The sequence below is a fragment of the Pseudovirgaria hyperparasitica genome (genome assembly GCF_010093815.1).
Source record: "Pseudovirgaria hyperparasitica strain CBS 121739 unplaced genomic scaffold EJ05scaffold_14, whole genome shotgun sequence".
Taxonomy (NCBI): Eukaryota; Fungi; Ascomycota; class Dothideomycetes; order Acrospermales; family Acrospermaceae; genus Pseudovirgaria; species Pseudovirgaria hyperparasitica.
Genome location: NW_022985562.1, coordinates 582,901 through 597,478, shown reverse-complemented (window position 1 = coordinate 597,478; position 14,578 = coordinate 582,901). Strand labels below are relative to the sequence as shown.

Below are 14,578 nucleotides of genomic sequence, written 5' to 3'. Positions count from 1 at the left end.
AGACGAAAGGGGAAAGGGGGCTGTTACACGTGATGACGCTAGCTACTTTGAGCATAATGGACGGCTGGCGTTCCTATTCTTGGTCCACATGAATGGGATTTATTTGCCAGCTCTATACAGCGAAGACCTTAGAACAGACTTTGCTACTACCGCCTCTACATCCCTTCAGCTACACTTTTCCTCCACTTGAATACTACTTACAGCTTTGTAGCGGATTTGATTGTTTCCTCTTTCACGAAGCTCCAGACGGAGCCGGGTGATCGCGCAAGGATCAAAGTTGTGTTGCTACCATTCGCGCGCCTAACAACCGATCAAACTTCTTCCCAACGTCAACTCTGTTACTCGCAACTTCTACAGGCTTGCGAGAAAACTTTTTTCACTATCATAAAACAACTTTAAATACTCTTGTAGGCCCATCTGTATCTCCCGAATTCTTCGTGTCAGAATGCCTTTCACACGACGTAGCCGGGTTGAGCCTGGCTCGAAACCACCAACGCCAAATACCAAAGCAATTACCAATGGATCAAGTCCAGCTACAATATCAAGGAAGCTTCTTCGATCGGCTTCAAACCTCTCACCAACTCTGAGCACAACCACTCGGAAATCCAGCAGGCCGCGCAGAGCTCGTGCGATCGCTGACGGCACGAAAGTCACCTTCCGCGGTCTACCCGAGGACTTTCTATCAAACTTACTTATTGACTCACAATTGAAAAACGTCGCAAATGTTCCCGAGCTTGAGTCTCTTTCGAAAGTTGACGTAATAACTTCGCCTGTCAAGTCTTCGCCTGTGTCCACCAAGTCAAAGGAGCAAACCCTTCCAAATGAGATTGAGGATCAAACTTCGGAAGAATCTATGGTAGATTCTGAAAGTGAGAACTCTCCGGCCCCAAAATTTACCCCAAAAGGCTCGCGAGCAGGGCGCGTACGCGGCCGTGGTCGAGGTGGACGACCGCGTGGTCGTGGCAGAGGAGGCCGACAGCCACCAATTGAGCCACCACACCTTGAGCCACCAGCTCGAAGACGAGCATTCAGAGATGCAGCTCCTAAAAACTTGGCAGAGACTTCAGATGAAGGTGAATCTATGCCAGTAACGCCAGCAGAGGAGCCTCAAGGTCGCGAAATTAACGTCTCTACCGATAGGCCAGAAGCAGGCGTGGATGCTAACGATAAGTCGACTGTTTCCGCAACTATGCGCACAAATATCGAAAGTCATGATCGCGCTGAAGCCGACGAACCTGCGCAAAGCATTGAAAAACCAATTCCCAGGCACCCAAGAACTCTAACACGGGAAAACTCTGGCGCATCTTTGTCACATCAGGTTGCGACCCCTTCGGAAGTAGTGGAACCCATCGAAGAGACACTCATGGACATTGATCTTCCTGCTCCATTTATCGAGGATTACGAGATTCCTGATCGAAAGGACTGTGATGATATCGCTGATTTCATCATGAAGAGCCGCTATAAGCCAATGACTGATCCTCAAGCATTCATCAGTGCACTGACCAAGTACGAGCCTTCCAAGCGCTCAACAAGTGTTCTTTATGAGCTAGCCGAAAATGTTCAGCAGACACTCAAGGCCTGGCAAGACGAGTACTTGGCACTCGATGCACTCACTGCACCTGCGGCCAACCCACCAAAGAAAGTGGCTACTGGTGGGCGAATACCATATGACAAGGCAACTTGGGAAGATATGAGAGAAGCTGATCTCTACAATTATGCCTATGATTCTAGGAAGCCACCCGGAACACAAGATCCGATGGCACAGCGCATAGGCCGAGATGGCACTGGCGGCCGTGAGCTTAGACAACGGCGTGCTCGTGACGCCCTTGGCTCTACCCAAGTCAGCGAGGAGGACGAGGAGAACGAAAATGGTGTGGGAAAGCGGAAGCGACGTGCAGCCCAACGCTTTGAGGGTACTGCCACACCTGAATTCGGGGCTCGAGGGACCAGAAAGCGACTACTCGCGCAGGAAGCTGATGGGAACATGGAGGATGGAGGGGGCAAAAGGATCCGTACCACTGCCGCTCTTCTACCACAGCGCATAAGAGAGATGAGAGGCGAGAGCATAGCCAACAGCTCTACCGAAGGAGAAGATGGGTCACCTGAACCTCCGGGAGGCAAGCGAAGAGGTCGCCCTCCAGGAAGCAGGAATCTCCAAAGGCGACCTGATGCAGGAATTAAGAAGGGTCCACGAAAGGTGAACGAGACGAGTGAGACTGAAACTGGAGAGCCTATGTCTGGAGTCCGTTTCGTTACTGCCGCGCGTCCGCCTGTATCTCCAGCAGTTGAAGCCGCGACAATACCACAGCCCGACTTCAATATCGTTACTGGTAAGGTTCAAATATCACCTCAGACATTCGACGCAGATGGCAATCCAACACGGAGGAAACAACGGGCCAAGTCAGAGAAAAGAAGCGCGAGTATGACTGCGTGGTGGGCTGAACGTAAGGCTAGAGCTGCTCAACAAAAGGCGGATGAGATGGAGCACATGCAAAGGAACTTTTCACGTCTGCCTCAGTCTACAATACAGCACGACCCGAGACAACATCCAGTGCAAATGAATCAGCCTCTCCCACCACCCCCTCACGCCCACTATCCAGGCACGTCTGTACATCATGCGCCAGCTTTGGCACCGGCAGGACCTCACCCTGCCGCTGCGTATCCACTTACTGGTGGACCGCCCCAATTCATCCCTCACAACCCAGCACATCACCCTCAACATCCGTATCCCCAAGGACACCATCAACAACAGCCTCCACCTCCACGATCGGCTCATGGTCCGCCATCAGGCCACCACGATGCATACTTCGTGAGAGCAGGACCGGTTACAGGGCAGTATACGCTCAATCCAAACAAAATCAGTGGACCCCCCCAAGGCGTTCCCAGTCCGTATGGACCAATACCCCCTCCTCAAGGACACTTTCGTCCAGCATCAAGGGGCCATTAATTACAGAATAAGAACGACAGGCCTATCTCGACCGGTGTCACGAGGCGTATCGGCAACACAGGGGGTTTTATCTCAATCATTGTTTTTATCTCATGCATCAGCGTGGGGAAGCGCTGTATGTTCGAGCACATCCGCATAATCGCTAGGCGTTTATGACCCCTCGTAAAAGTGTACTATTGATCGCGATACCCTTACCCTTGCTTTCTCGTTTACTTGGATAATGGCGTCTGGAAAATATCTTGTGTTGTGTTATCTTGTACATTAGGCATTGCCGGCGTTGGTTTCTATCAAAAACCTGTATTAACTGTGTAGAAACATATCACAGTGATTCATCTAAACTGAAGAAACACCTTGATTCACCCATCAACATACCACACTTCGAATGTCTTCGGGCGATAAATATGACATTTTCTCTGCCCTTTTGCTCAAATGAGTGGAGTGCCCTACCTAAGTGCCAAGACCGTCTAACTGCAAACGGAGGTACTATTCTTCGAGCTCGACTTCATTCTTGAGCTCAACACCACTCATACGTGCCCTCCACACCTCTAACTCTCGACATGTCTGACGTTAATCGACCCCAAAACTCCACGGCCACCACTAGCAACTCCCTTGTCTCCGCCCTCGCGCGGCGCGAAGCCGCCTTCAAAGCTTCGGACCTCTCCTCCAAGCCCTCCGGCCACGAACGCCTCTCTATACCATTCGAAACCCGCATCATCCTCGGTACATGTGTGTCTTTTGGGACTGGGGCCTCGCTTGGTCTTCTCGACGGCTCGCACATGGCCGGCCTCGTCTTCCGCGCCGAAAACGCACACCGCCTCCCGACCACACACACGGGCTGGTACTTCTACCATAAGTCGAAGAACTACGCAATGATGATGGGTGGGTTGAAGGCTGGAGTACGGGGCGGGGTGCTGGTGGGCGCGTTCGGGGGTGCGTTTATGCTTCTGGAGGAGGCTGGTGATTGGATTCGGGGCACGCGCGATTTTGCGAATAGTGCGTTTGCGGGAACGGTGATTGCGACCGGGTACGCGGGTATAAAGGATTTGCCTAGGATGACGGCGTTGAGGACGGCGCGGATGGGGTTCGTGGTGGGTGCTGGGTATGGGGTTTTGCAGGATGCGTTGAGTTTGGCGAGAGGAAGGAGGGTTGGGTGGATTGACTTTCTGACGGGGAGGAGGGGGGATCGTATTGACGAAGATGATGCATATTGAAGAGAAGACTGGAAATTTATCAAGGTCACCCGAATGCTTCGGGCGTTAGGACAGGGCCACCAGGTGTTACCATCCCCGGGTGACATGGTCAGAGAAGATGGCTCACGGCCCGCCTTCGAACGGATTAAATGCTGGCGCCTGAGGCAGTGACAGTACGAGAAGTGCATTCACGAATACAAGGGGCGGCTGGTAGCTAAGGTACTACACGAAAGAGAAACATTGAACATATGGTAACTGATCCCGAGAAAGATAAGCAGGAGGACACATGAATTCGCTCAAAATGCTATTGGAATTGGGAAAAAGAGTCACCACAGACCACCCGACACTGCTGAGACTGCCTTCCACGCAATCATAGCTTTGACGTCTTCAGCCACTGCAGATTGACTGGTGAGACCGCACTTCCAGTCTCGAAGAAGCTCATGATGTTCTGCATGCCTAGCTTCTCGAAGCCGACGTGCGACTCCACTGAAGCGCCAGCTGTATGACAGAGCACTTCAACGTTGTCCATAGCCGCCAGCTTTGGGTTGACCAGCGGCTCATCGAAATGCACGTCAAGTCCAGCAGCATATAGGTGGCCACTCTGCAAGGCAGCCACCAACGCAGGCTCGTCAATCAGCTTTCCCCTCGCAATATTGATCAGGCGGGCGCCATGCTTCATCCTCGCGATATTCTGGGGACCCATCAGTTTATCACCGGCGAAGGGCGTGGCAACAAGCACACAATCCGCCTCTCCAAGCATATCGTCAAGATTCTCGAAGAACTTTGCGCCGACACTCTTCTCAATGTCTTCGGGCATTCGCCGTATATCATTGTATAGAATCTTCATCTCTAACGCTGCCGTGGCCTTCTGTGCGATTCTATATCCGATTCTTCCCAGTCCGATCACACCCAACGAAAAGCCGTTTGGATTATGTGTGACGGCTGCAATGTTCTGGTTGGCATCCTTGAACTGTTCCACGGAGCAACTACGTGCGGCGCGTGCGGACCAAGTGAATTTGCGAAAAGAAGACAGAATCAGCCAGATGGCGGCGTCTGCAACTGACTCGGTGCAGGCGGCAGCAGCATTACAGTACACAATGCCACGCTCAGCCAATGCACATGTATCCACCCAATCGAAGCCGGCGCCTGCAGAGGCATATATCTTGCAAGACCTGGGTAGCAGAGCGCTAAAGGAATGTTAAATGAAGCAGCTGTCGGAACATGGAATGTGTCCGTACATAAGTTCTTTGTCCCAATTGCCCATTTCGCCTCCCGTGTTCCAGAAGGGCCGGTACATGGCAACGAAATCGCCAAACTGGTGAGATTGCAGAGCAGCCTTGAAAGTGGCGCGGTCCATGCTATGGCTGCGCTTAATTGTGAATTTGGTGGAGAGCTGTCTGTATAGGTCATGATTCCATCGGATGTCGCCGCCGAGGTGTAGTAGAATAGGTTTCGTGGAAGACATTTTGGCAAAGAGTGCCACTGTATGCTCGACTCAAGCGCTAGTTGTAAGGTGGAGTGATATGAGGACGACTGTGAGGCTACTCAGAGATGGAAACAATGGGGTCCTTGTATACGCGACTTGCAGGGAGCGGCTTCCACCTCATGCAGGTCGTAGAGCAAGTCGGCATCTGCTGCATTTCCCCACAGTCTTCAGATGCCGTCCCAGTCTCGCGATATGCATGGGGCCTGTTGTGTTGGGAGTACGGCTGCCCACACAGCTCATTGGGTGAACTGAGGTGCATAAGCTTCCTGACATGCATATCTGCCAGCTCGCGATGATGACCTGACTGAATACTGCTTAAACTTGATAACTGTGATTCACTGGCGGTTGGAGCGTTTACCATGATGCGATTCGGAATGCATAATACACGGTAATAGTTATGCCCAGGAAGGATATCGTCGGCATTTAGGACCGAGGACTGTATTCAGCTATATCAGGCAACATCCGCCGAACATTACCTGAAGCAGATATTAGTTCTCCCGAGGTCGGGCAACAATGCTGACTAAGCTACACTAGCGTCCGTTGCTGCTTTTCTCAAGTCCGCACTTCGGCCTTCCTTCGCTTTTCTTTCTTCAGTTGATAAAGTTCACCCAGTCGAAATTTGACTCTCTGCCCCTATCCGTATGGGCTCTTAGTTGACAATTACTGGGGAGAAGAAACCCTTGAGCTTCCCAAGATCATCCGCCCCTCACCAAATGGGCTGCAGTTGACCCGTAAAGCCCGAACATCACTGCCACCTTAATCCAAGCCTTCACAATGTCTGTCTGAGCACTCGCTCGTAGAAGTCTCTATAGTTCTTCGAGTACACTACATCGATATGCCGTCGAAGATGAAAGCGAATGCGAAGCCGTTTCCCTTCTTCTCTCTTCCATCCGAACTGCGCATACGCATCTACGAGCTCGTCCTTTCCGTGCCTTCGCCTATCGACCTCACACCTACAAATTACCGCGAGATTGCACCGTTGCTGGGCGTCTTTCTTGTGAGTCGCCGCATGCACGCGGAGGCGTATCATGTGTTTTATGGCTGCAACACCTTTCGCCTGTTCCCCGTGAATGGCCGATTCTTTCATACCAAGAAGCCTCTCACAGTGCGGCTGGCGCCCAAATATCGTGCTGCGTTAACATCGCTCGATGTGCGTCTTGGGCCAGGCTTTACAAAACCGCCACGTTCGTGGGTCGTGAGTGCGCAACTAGGATTGAATGACATGGTGAATGTAAGATTGTTGAAGGTCTTTGTGGAGGTCGATCCGGCGAGCTCGGATATCTTTGAAGGGTTCCGCGTGAGCAAGGTTTTCTACACACAATTCTCAAGGGACCTGATCAAGGGTGTATTTGAGCAGGTCAAATCGATAGAGGATGTCGAGTTTGATGCGTTTGAGTCAGTTGCGCCAGACTGCCCATTGATGCAGGCACTACTAGAGGAGTGTCAAGCGGCGGGCAAAAAGGTTCTGTGGGGATCCCAGAGGGGATGGTTCACGACGGAGAGTGATCCGATACTACAGCTCGATCAGAGTATGTCGCTGCTCCACCTCGGAAATGAAAGTGTCGTTGTACACTGACAAAGCGTACGGTAGTCATTCCTTACTTGCGACAACATCCTGTCTCCAGACCAGACGACGATGTGTATGTAGTATACACAACGAGATTAGGCCAACTGTTGAGAGTACAAAGAGTCGAGAGGAGGGAACTTCGTGGGCTTGGTATTCAGCCTGTTACTATTCCATCGTGGATGTACATTCCATCCGTCTTAGGTCTCGCTCTGCTCCACTTCATTGATCGTAGCATTGCAACGATTTATGCTGGTATTGTAGGCCTATGTTTTCTGTACGATCATATACATTATCATTTGTGAAGCTGAATAGATAATCGACTACGAATTTTCTACTGTGCACTGTCGTATCAATAATCAGTCGATGGTTTGCTCCAACAGTTCCGTATACCGGTGGTGTGCCGATCAACCATCAACCAGCGTCCGGGACGAGCCGAAGCCCGCGGCGCGAATTGTTCGAACTCCGGTCACCGAGGGAATCTTTTCACAGTCTCGACCGAGCTCGGTCTCATGCCATACGGGCATGCCACATCCTCTCAGGTGTTCGCTATTGCTCAGGCAACTTTCAAACTTTAAGATACCGACGCGCAGTTATTCGAACGCCATGGGTCGCGATTATTCGGTATGAACAAATATCCTGTCCCTCGCAGTGGTTCGATCAATTGACCGTGACTAGGCTGCGGTCGAGGCGCTCAACACCCTCCAGTCGAACTTCGCGACCATATCAAAGATCCGGAAGTCTTCAAAGGATATGAATGCGCTCGCCATCCCAGAAATGATCGACTGGTGTCGTAAAGCTGGACATGAGGTGTGCGGCTCCCCCCACATCCCTTACTTGCATGGCCCCGCAATCTTCTTGCTAACGGGCTTGTAGCCTTCTGATTTCGACCGTTTGAACCCTATCCATGTCGCGGGAACCAAAGGCAAAGGCTCTACGAGTTCGTTCGTGTCCTCCATCCTCGCTCAATACCTGCCATCCGTACAGCAATCCGCCCCAATATTACGAAAGATCGGTCTATACACTTCCCCACATCTGCGGTTCGTACGCGAACGAATACAGCTGGACAACAAGCCAATAGATGAGGAGGCATTTGCGAAGTATTTCTTTGAAGTTTGGGATCAGCTCGACGCAGCAGCAAAAGATGGAAATACAGCAGAGTCAGGGCCCACTAAGCCCATGTACTTTCGGTACCTCACACTGATGGCGTTTCACGCATACCTTGAAGAAGGCGTCGATACCGCCATCATTGAATGTGGTATCGGCGGCGAGTATGACAGCACCAACATTCTTGTCAACCCGTCCGTCACTGCCATCACATCTCTCGGCATTGACCACACTCCGGTCCTGGGTCCGACTATCGAAGAGATTGCCTGGCATAAAGCCGGTATAATGAAGCCTTCTGCACCAGCATTCACTGCACCACAGCCTGCTGGTGCTCTCGAAGTTCTTTACAAACGCGCTGCCGAGAAGGGAGTTGCCCTCACCGTTGTTGAGCGCCACCCAGAACTCGAAAACATCACTCTCGGCCTCGACGGTGACTTCCAGAAAACCAACGCTAGTCTCGCCATTGCAGTTGCTGCGGCGCAATTACGCAAACTTGGCCTCACATCACTCCCCGACCCGGTCACGACACCCAATTTCCCCCTTCCAGCTGAGTTCCGCCGAGGCCTTGAAACTGTACATCTTGGCGGCCGCTGCGAGATTAAACACGATGGTAAGATCACATGGCACATCGACGGCGGACACACCCTCGACAGCATTGCATTCGCAGGGACGTGGTTTGGCGGTCACGTAGCACGGCGGCGCACACAGAAGCGTGTATTGGTCTTCAATCAGCAGACGTCGGACCGCAATGCGGAGGCCCTCGCACGCACTTTGCATGCGACGCTTTGTGATGCGTTGAAGACTGAAGCTGAATTGGGCACAAGTCCGTTTACACACGCAATTTTCTGCACGAATACGACATTCAAGACAGGATTCAGTGCAGATCTGACCAGTGTGGTGAATAGTGGTGCGGAGGTAGACAGTATGAGTGTGCAGAAGGCGTTGGCAGAGACGTGGCGGGAGATTGATCCAGTTGTGGACGTCAGTGTTTTGAGGACGATTGAAGAGGCTGTCGAGAAAGTACGAGAGATTGCGGGAGGGGAAGAGGAGGTCATGGCGCTGATCACAGGATCTTTACACCTTGTTGGCGGGGCTTTGGAGGTGTTGGAGACTGGGAACTAAGACCGGTAGGAGAGAATAAGGACATCATGGGCCGGGTGCTCCTCAACGAGTTGACGATGGGAGAAAAGTGTACCCGCAGACATTATAGATTCAACCAGGCTTCAATGCTACATTACGTAAGCGCTACGAGCAGAGCCGTAGGTCTCTGATTGGCTCTTCCAAGCCTAATCAGGAAAGTGTTTCCAAGTCGAGCGTTGGATAACGCTCATTTTCTTCTGCCCTGTCTTGAGTCTTGTTGCCTTAGGCAGAGAAAGAGGCCCTGTTTCCTAGCTGCCGGCTATTTCGACTGTCAACACACAAGACCCAATACTTCAGTCATCTGCTACTGGCCTGACTGCATTTCTTCAATTGCAACAAAACTCACTGCTGATAGTAACGTCCTGACACTCGGCCCTGCAAGCCTAGGACCGACATAGCCGATCATTGGGAGCATTTGACGCAGCGTCTCATATTGTCTGAGGTGCACCACAAACGTCACATATTACTTTGCAGTCTTGGGTTCCAGTAATGGAGGTACAAGACCTGCTGGTAAGTCTACTTTGAATCTGTTCGGGTTTTTACTGAATTTCAACAGATGAATGCTTATCTGTGCCGAGCTTCCTCCATTACTGCTAAGTGTGAGATGGCAATCATAGCCTGAACAGCTAGAGTGCTCATAGTTACTGCAGTGGTGGGACGTGTTGCGCCAGAGGTCTCATCCACTGCAGAATCGAAACTGTACAGACCCCTCAAAAGAACTAATATATGTATCAGGAACTGTTCTCAGACACCGTACCTCAAACATAACGATCATTACCACCGCCTTATGACACCAGAACTCTCATCGCTAAACGCTACCTTCCAGTTTCCGCATTTCTTCAGACTCCTTTCCAGATAGACGGTCCTGGTGCCGTGTAATTCATCAAGATTGGATAGTATATATCCAGCTGAATCGCCTTATCATCTGCCTTGTACGCCCCCGGAAACTTCACCATTGGGCCCGGTTTCCCGTCCCCAGTTCCCTCGACCTGAACCTGCACACAGCTAAGATAGAACTCTACCCCCCCTTGCTGTCCCGCATTATGCAGCGCAATCTGCTCTACGCGCAATAAATAGAACCCCGGCGGTGTCTTCGATGGCACTGTGACCGTCCAATTTGCTATCCGCGTCGGCGCCCAGTCACACGCATTCACGCCATCGCAGTCAGGACCTAAAGATGCAATCTTGAACCAGTCGCCGCTGCCGTCGTATGCGGTCAAGTTGGTACCAGTAGGTGCGGCGGAGAGATAGGCATTGAGAGGGCCGGCATGGTAGATTTCTTGGTCGAGCCCAACGATCAGCGCGGTGCCGGCGCGAATGGGGAGAATACGAGTAGAAGGGCCTGAAGCGAGGGTGCCGGTGTTGCAGCGGATGTCCGGGGTTGAGAGCGAAGACACTGGGTTACGCTCATTGGTATTGAGGCGGATGAACCTATAGGCAGGTGTGGCAGGGGATGTGAGAATTGTCTGGAACCTGTCTGGGACATTTAGTATAGGAGTCGTGAGAAGGGATTGGGGATCCTGGAGGGGACGTACAGTGGGCAAGAGTGTTTGGGAGAAGGGCAATGATGGCAACGAGATAGTTGGGCCTCATGGTCACACCGATGATATGGTTCTTGCTGCTGGCATAGCTTAATACACTGGGGACGTGGCTGGTTTATATCCGTCTCGGTACATGATGGAAAGTGTTGGCTGGTAGAGTGCTTTATACGGTCTTTACGGTCACAATCACACGCGGTTCGGACTGGAATTAACTCATAAGTTTATCGATTGAGCGAAGTCATAGTGTACCATTGATATATTCCCTGCATGATGCATTGGTCCGTCTGAAATGCATGATTAGGAGTGGTTGGTGTTTATACTCTAGAGTCTCAGTGGGGGACATGAACGCATGACAGACTGCTCAATCGCATGTATGTTAGCTTGAAGAAGCAAGGCTATAGATAGTATGTAGACGGCTGTGTTGTCTAGATATCTATGTGAATATGATTTTCACCATCTACCTGGAGTCCTCGTCTTAGCCAGCCACTGGGCCCCGCCAGCCGGAGCCCCGGCGGACTGAAATCGGCTCCAGGGCCGTTCAAGCCAGCATGGATGATCGACAGCACCAGAGCACCTTATTTGCTCATCAGGGTCTCTCAGAATCTCCTTCGCCCTCAACACCATCGTCGCATCGTAACTATCGCCATCATGAGAAAGCAAGTAACATCGAGTCTACGCAGGATGACGACGCAAGCCACCCCCCACCGAGATCGGGGGCTGCCTAAGCAATTCATAGTGCCCGAGCCCGCCTGATCCACTCCGATCTCCACTCTACCGATCCATCACGCGCGGTAACAGTGGCGCTATCGCGGCTATCCTGCCCCAATTGCTCAGTGCTCACCGGACAGCTGCAATTTTTGCCCAAACATCTTCCCCAACTCTCCTCGCTTGGCTTGGGTTGAACTCCGCGCTTGGTCTCTCTCTCGCGGAATCGGTATAATCAACACTTATACACCTGTCCGAGTCCGGGGGTGGGGCATCTTATGCAGATATGAAAACAAAAACTCCTCACAAACTGCCAACGGGGCAGCTGACGATACTGGGTGAGTCTCTTGATTTACCGAGCGTTCAAGAGCAGAACTGACCATCTGTCCAGCACTATGTCGCTTGTCAGAGCCCATTGCCATGACGTCCGTCTTCCCATACCTCCCAGAAATGATCGAGAGCTTCGGCGTACCCAAGAATGACATTGCGAAGTGGGCTGGATGGAGCAGCACTATCTTTTGTCTATGTCAAGCCTTTACCGCTATATTTTGGGGCCGGCTATCGGACCATTATGGTCGCAAGCCCATCATCTTGTTCGGACTAGCGAACACGGCGGCGACTGTTCTGCTATGGGGATTTTCAACGAATCTTACTATGGCCATGATTGCAAGGGCCCTGCAAGGCTTTATGTCTGGCAACGTCGGTATCATCAGAACTATGGTAGCAGAACTGTGTCCATGGAAGGTATGTGGCCCGAGCTTGAGGTGATCTTCAGGATCCTGATCGAACGCGTGTAGGAGCTTCAGCCGAGGGCATTTAGCATAATGCCTCTGGTATGGAACGTGGGCTCGGTCATTGGACCGGTGAGAAGAAGCCTCCATCCTTAGATTTCGGCTGACAGAAGGGGCAGGCATTTGGTGGTGTTCTGGTCAAGCAGTCACATCATGGTGATCTACTAGAGAGGTACCCATACGCGCTTCCGAACATATTTGCTGCAGCTCTATTTGCTGTAAGCATTACCATTGGGTTCTTGTTCCTTCATGTATGATGTCATGATCTTTTTCCAACCACTGGCATTAACAACTACAGGAAACTCTCGAGACTGCGAAAGACAAGCGTGATATTGGAAGAACATTAGGAGACGCGCTTCTCAAGGCTGTCAATCCGAGATCGTTCAACTCATGCTACCTACAGCCTCCAGAAGTATCTCGCGGAACTGAAGAAGAACCTCTTCTCCAATCCGCAAAATCCCCGACAGATGACGAAGAGACTGTCCTATGCGATAATTCCATACCTAACATGCAGAAAGAGGCGAATCCAAAGTGGAAAGAGGTGTTTAGATTGCAATCGACTTTTGCTCTCATGGCATACACTCTCCTAGCGATGCACGACTTCGCCTACCAGCAGCTTCTTCCAGTCTTCATGTATCACCCCTTTGATCCACGAGACTCATCTGATGCGAGTCAGCCCCTATTTCAGCACCTGCCGTTCCTTTTCAACCGCGGTTTCGGACTTTGTAAGTCCGTTCCTCTCCTCTATCATATATCAAATGCTTACCTGTCTACATAGCTCACACTCGCATCGGCGTCTTCTTCTCCATTGCTGGCGCCTTTTCTATGCTCGTTCAGTTCTTCATCTTCCCACCTATCACTAGCCACTTCGGCACCCTACGCACCTTCAAAACCTGCATCACAATATACCCCTTCATCTACCTTCTCACGCCCTACACCGTCCTCCTCCCAACCGAGCACACACGCCAAGCCGCCTTACTCCTCGCCGTTCTCCTCAAGCAGAGCGTCAGCGTCTTTATGTTTCCATGCTGTATCATCCTGCTGACTAACTCGGCGTGCAGCCTCAAGGTGTTGGGCACACTGAATGGTGTGGCAATGACTACAAGTGGGCTAGGTAGAGCGGCTGGGCCGGCGCTTGCGGGTAATTTGTTTACGGTAGGTGTGGAAATGGAGTGCGTATTGTTGCCGTATGCAGTGCTGGCAGCGGTGGCAGTATTAAGTCTCGTTCCGGCCTATTTTATGGCTGAGTGTAAGGGTTTTGGTAGCAGTGATGAGGAGGAGGAGGAAGCAGATGAGGAAGAACGAGAAGACGAGAGAGCGTGCTAAGTCGAGTCGACGAAGAATGAGAGCAACCTATGGTAAGTCCTGCTGATCGGGCAGAAGACTGCAGTAAAAGTTCATGGTTTCATACTAAGTGATTTGCGGCGGCATCTATGGCGTACATTCTTCTTCTAGGGGCACATCATTGTTGGTGCATTTAATGGAGTACAGTACGGCACATTCGCCAGGTATTTGTATGTTTCAATTTTCATCTCACACTCGTCACACCTTTCAAAGCTGTGTCGTCTCATTTCATTCAGAGCTCAATGTTTCTCAGGGTCTTCATTTCTATCTTTGCGTCCTTAGTACGTTCAGATACAGCGTTCCGGCATTGTGGTGTCCTCTATTCCGAATCATTCTTTAACGCTCTCAATGCGTGTTTAGTATCATCTATTATCGTCGAGTAAACTAGAATGTCAACCGTCCTTTGTCTTCTCAGTAGCGTTACGTCTTCATTACAATCCTTTTCGTTTCGTGTGAGGACTTGGCTTTTACTTAACGGCGACTCACTCTAAAATCATCACCCGGCATACGTTCATGTGAACGACAAAACAGTAAAAATGCCAAAAAGTCGAAAACCAAAGTAGCAGAAAAAAAAGCAAAAAGATCAAAACTACACCAGCGGGGAATTGATCCCCGGACGTTGTAGAAACCGGATGGTTTTTGTCCATTTAGGTGCAGAGGCAACCGCGTTCCTTATACCGCTGTGCCATCTGCCCTGAAATTCAGTTGCTTTAATACAATTATATAGGATTGGAGGAAGGACCGGGTGGCGATTGTTATTGTG

General features: G+C 51.1%; 7 protein-coding genes across 7 annotated transcripts; 5 read left to right on the top strand and 2 right to left on the bottom strand.

The window, feature by feature from the left end:
* Window positions 1–120: 120 nt before the first annotated feature.
* EJ05DRAFT_478950 (uncharacterized protein) lies at window positions 121–3,309 on the top strand. The gene has a single exon (XM_033744566.1). It carries the CDS (start codon window positions 446–448, stop codon window positions 2,945–2,947), a length of 2,502 nt encoding a protein of 833 aa, XP_033597594.1. The 5' UTR covers window positions 121–445; the 3' UTR covers window positions 2,948–3,309.
* Window positions 3,310–3,339: 30 nt separating this feature from the next.
* EJ05DRAFT_123929 (uncharacterized protein) lies at window positions 3,340–4,492 on the top strand. The gene has a single exon (XM_033739092.1). The coding sequence runs from the start codon at window positions 3,505–3,507 to the stop codon at window positions 4,156–4,158; it is 654 nt and encodes a 217-aa protein (XP_033597593.1). The 5' UTR covers window positions 3,340–3,504; the 3' UTR covers window positions 4,159–4,492.
* Window positions 4,493–4,507: 15 nt separating this feature from the next.
* On the bottom strand, window positions 4,508–5,602 carry EJ05DRAFT_442751 (NAD(P)-binding protein; the record flags this gene model as incomplete). The annotated part of the gene is made up of 2 exons (XM_033742049.1): window positions 4,508–5,324; window positions 5,376–5,602. 2 exons carry the CDS (start codon window positions 5,600–5,602, stop codon window positions 4,508–4,510), a joined length of 1,044 nt encoding a protein of 347 aa, XP_033597592.1.
* A 610-nt stretch (window positions 5,603–6,212) lies between these two features.
* On the top strand, window positions 6,213–7,527 carry EJ05DRAFT_478946 (uncharacterized protein). The gene has a single exon (XM_033744565.1). It carries the CDS (start codon window positions 6,459–6,461, stop codon window positions 7,197–7,199), a length of 741 nt encoding a protein of 246 aa, XP_033597591.1. The 5' UTR covers window positions 6,213–6,458; the 3' UTR covers window positions 7,200–7,527.
* Window positions 7,528–7,793: 266 nt separating this feature from the next.
* On the top strand, window positions 7,794–9,416 carry EJ05DRAFT_494191 (putative tetrahydrofolylpolyglutamate synthase; the record flags this gene model as incomplete). Its single annotated transcript, XM_033746176.1, has 3 exons — window positions 7,794–7,811; window positions 7,866–7,997; window positions 8,064–9,416. The coding sequence occupies 3 exons, from the start codon at window positions 7,794–7,796 to the stop codon at window positions 9,414–9,416; spliced, it is 1,503 nt and encodes a 500-aa protein (XP_033597590.1).
* Window positions 9,417–10,273: 857 nt separating this feature from the next.
* On the bottom strand, window positions 10,274–11,027 carry EJ05DRAFT_503447 (uncharacterized protein; the record flags this gene model as incomplete). Its single annotated transcript, XM_033747417.1, has 2 exons — window positions 10,274–10,911; window positions 10,970–11,027. 2 exons carry the CDS (start codon window positions 11,025–11,027, stop codon window positions 10,274–10,276), a joined length of 696 nt encoding a protein of 231 aa, XP_033597589.1.
* Window positions 11,028–11,966: 939 nt separating this feature from the next.
* On the top strand, window positions 11,967–13,797 carry EJ05DRAFT_503446 (MFS general substrate transporter; the record flags this gene model as incomplete). Its single annotated transcript, XM_033747416.1, has 6 exons — window positions 11,967–12,018; window positions 12,072–12,424; window positions 12,478–12,543; window positions 12,591–12,722; window positions 12,770–13,196; window positions 13,250–13,797. 6 exons carry the CDS (start codon window positions 11,967–11,969, stop codon window positions 13,795–13,797), a joined length of 1,578 nt encoding a protein of 525 aa, XP_033597588.1.
* Window positions 13,798–14,578: the final 781 nt, after the last annotated feature.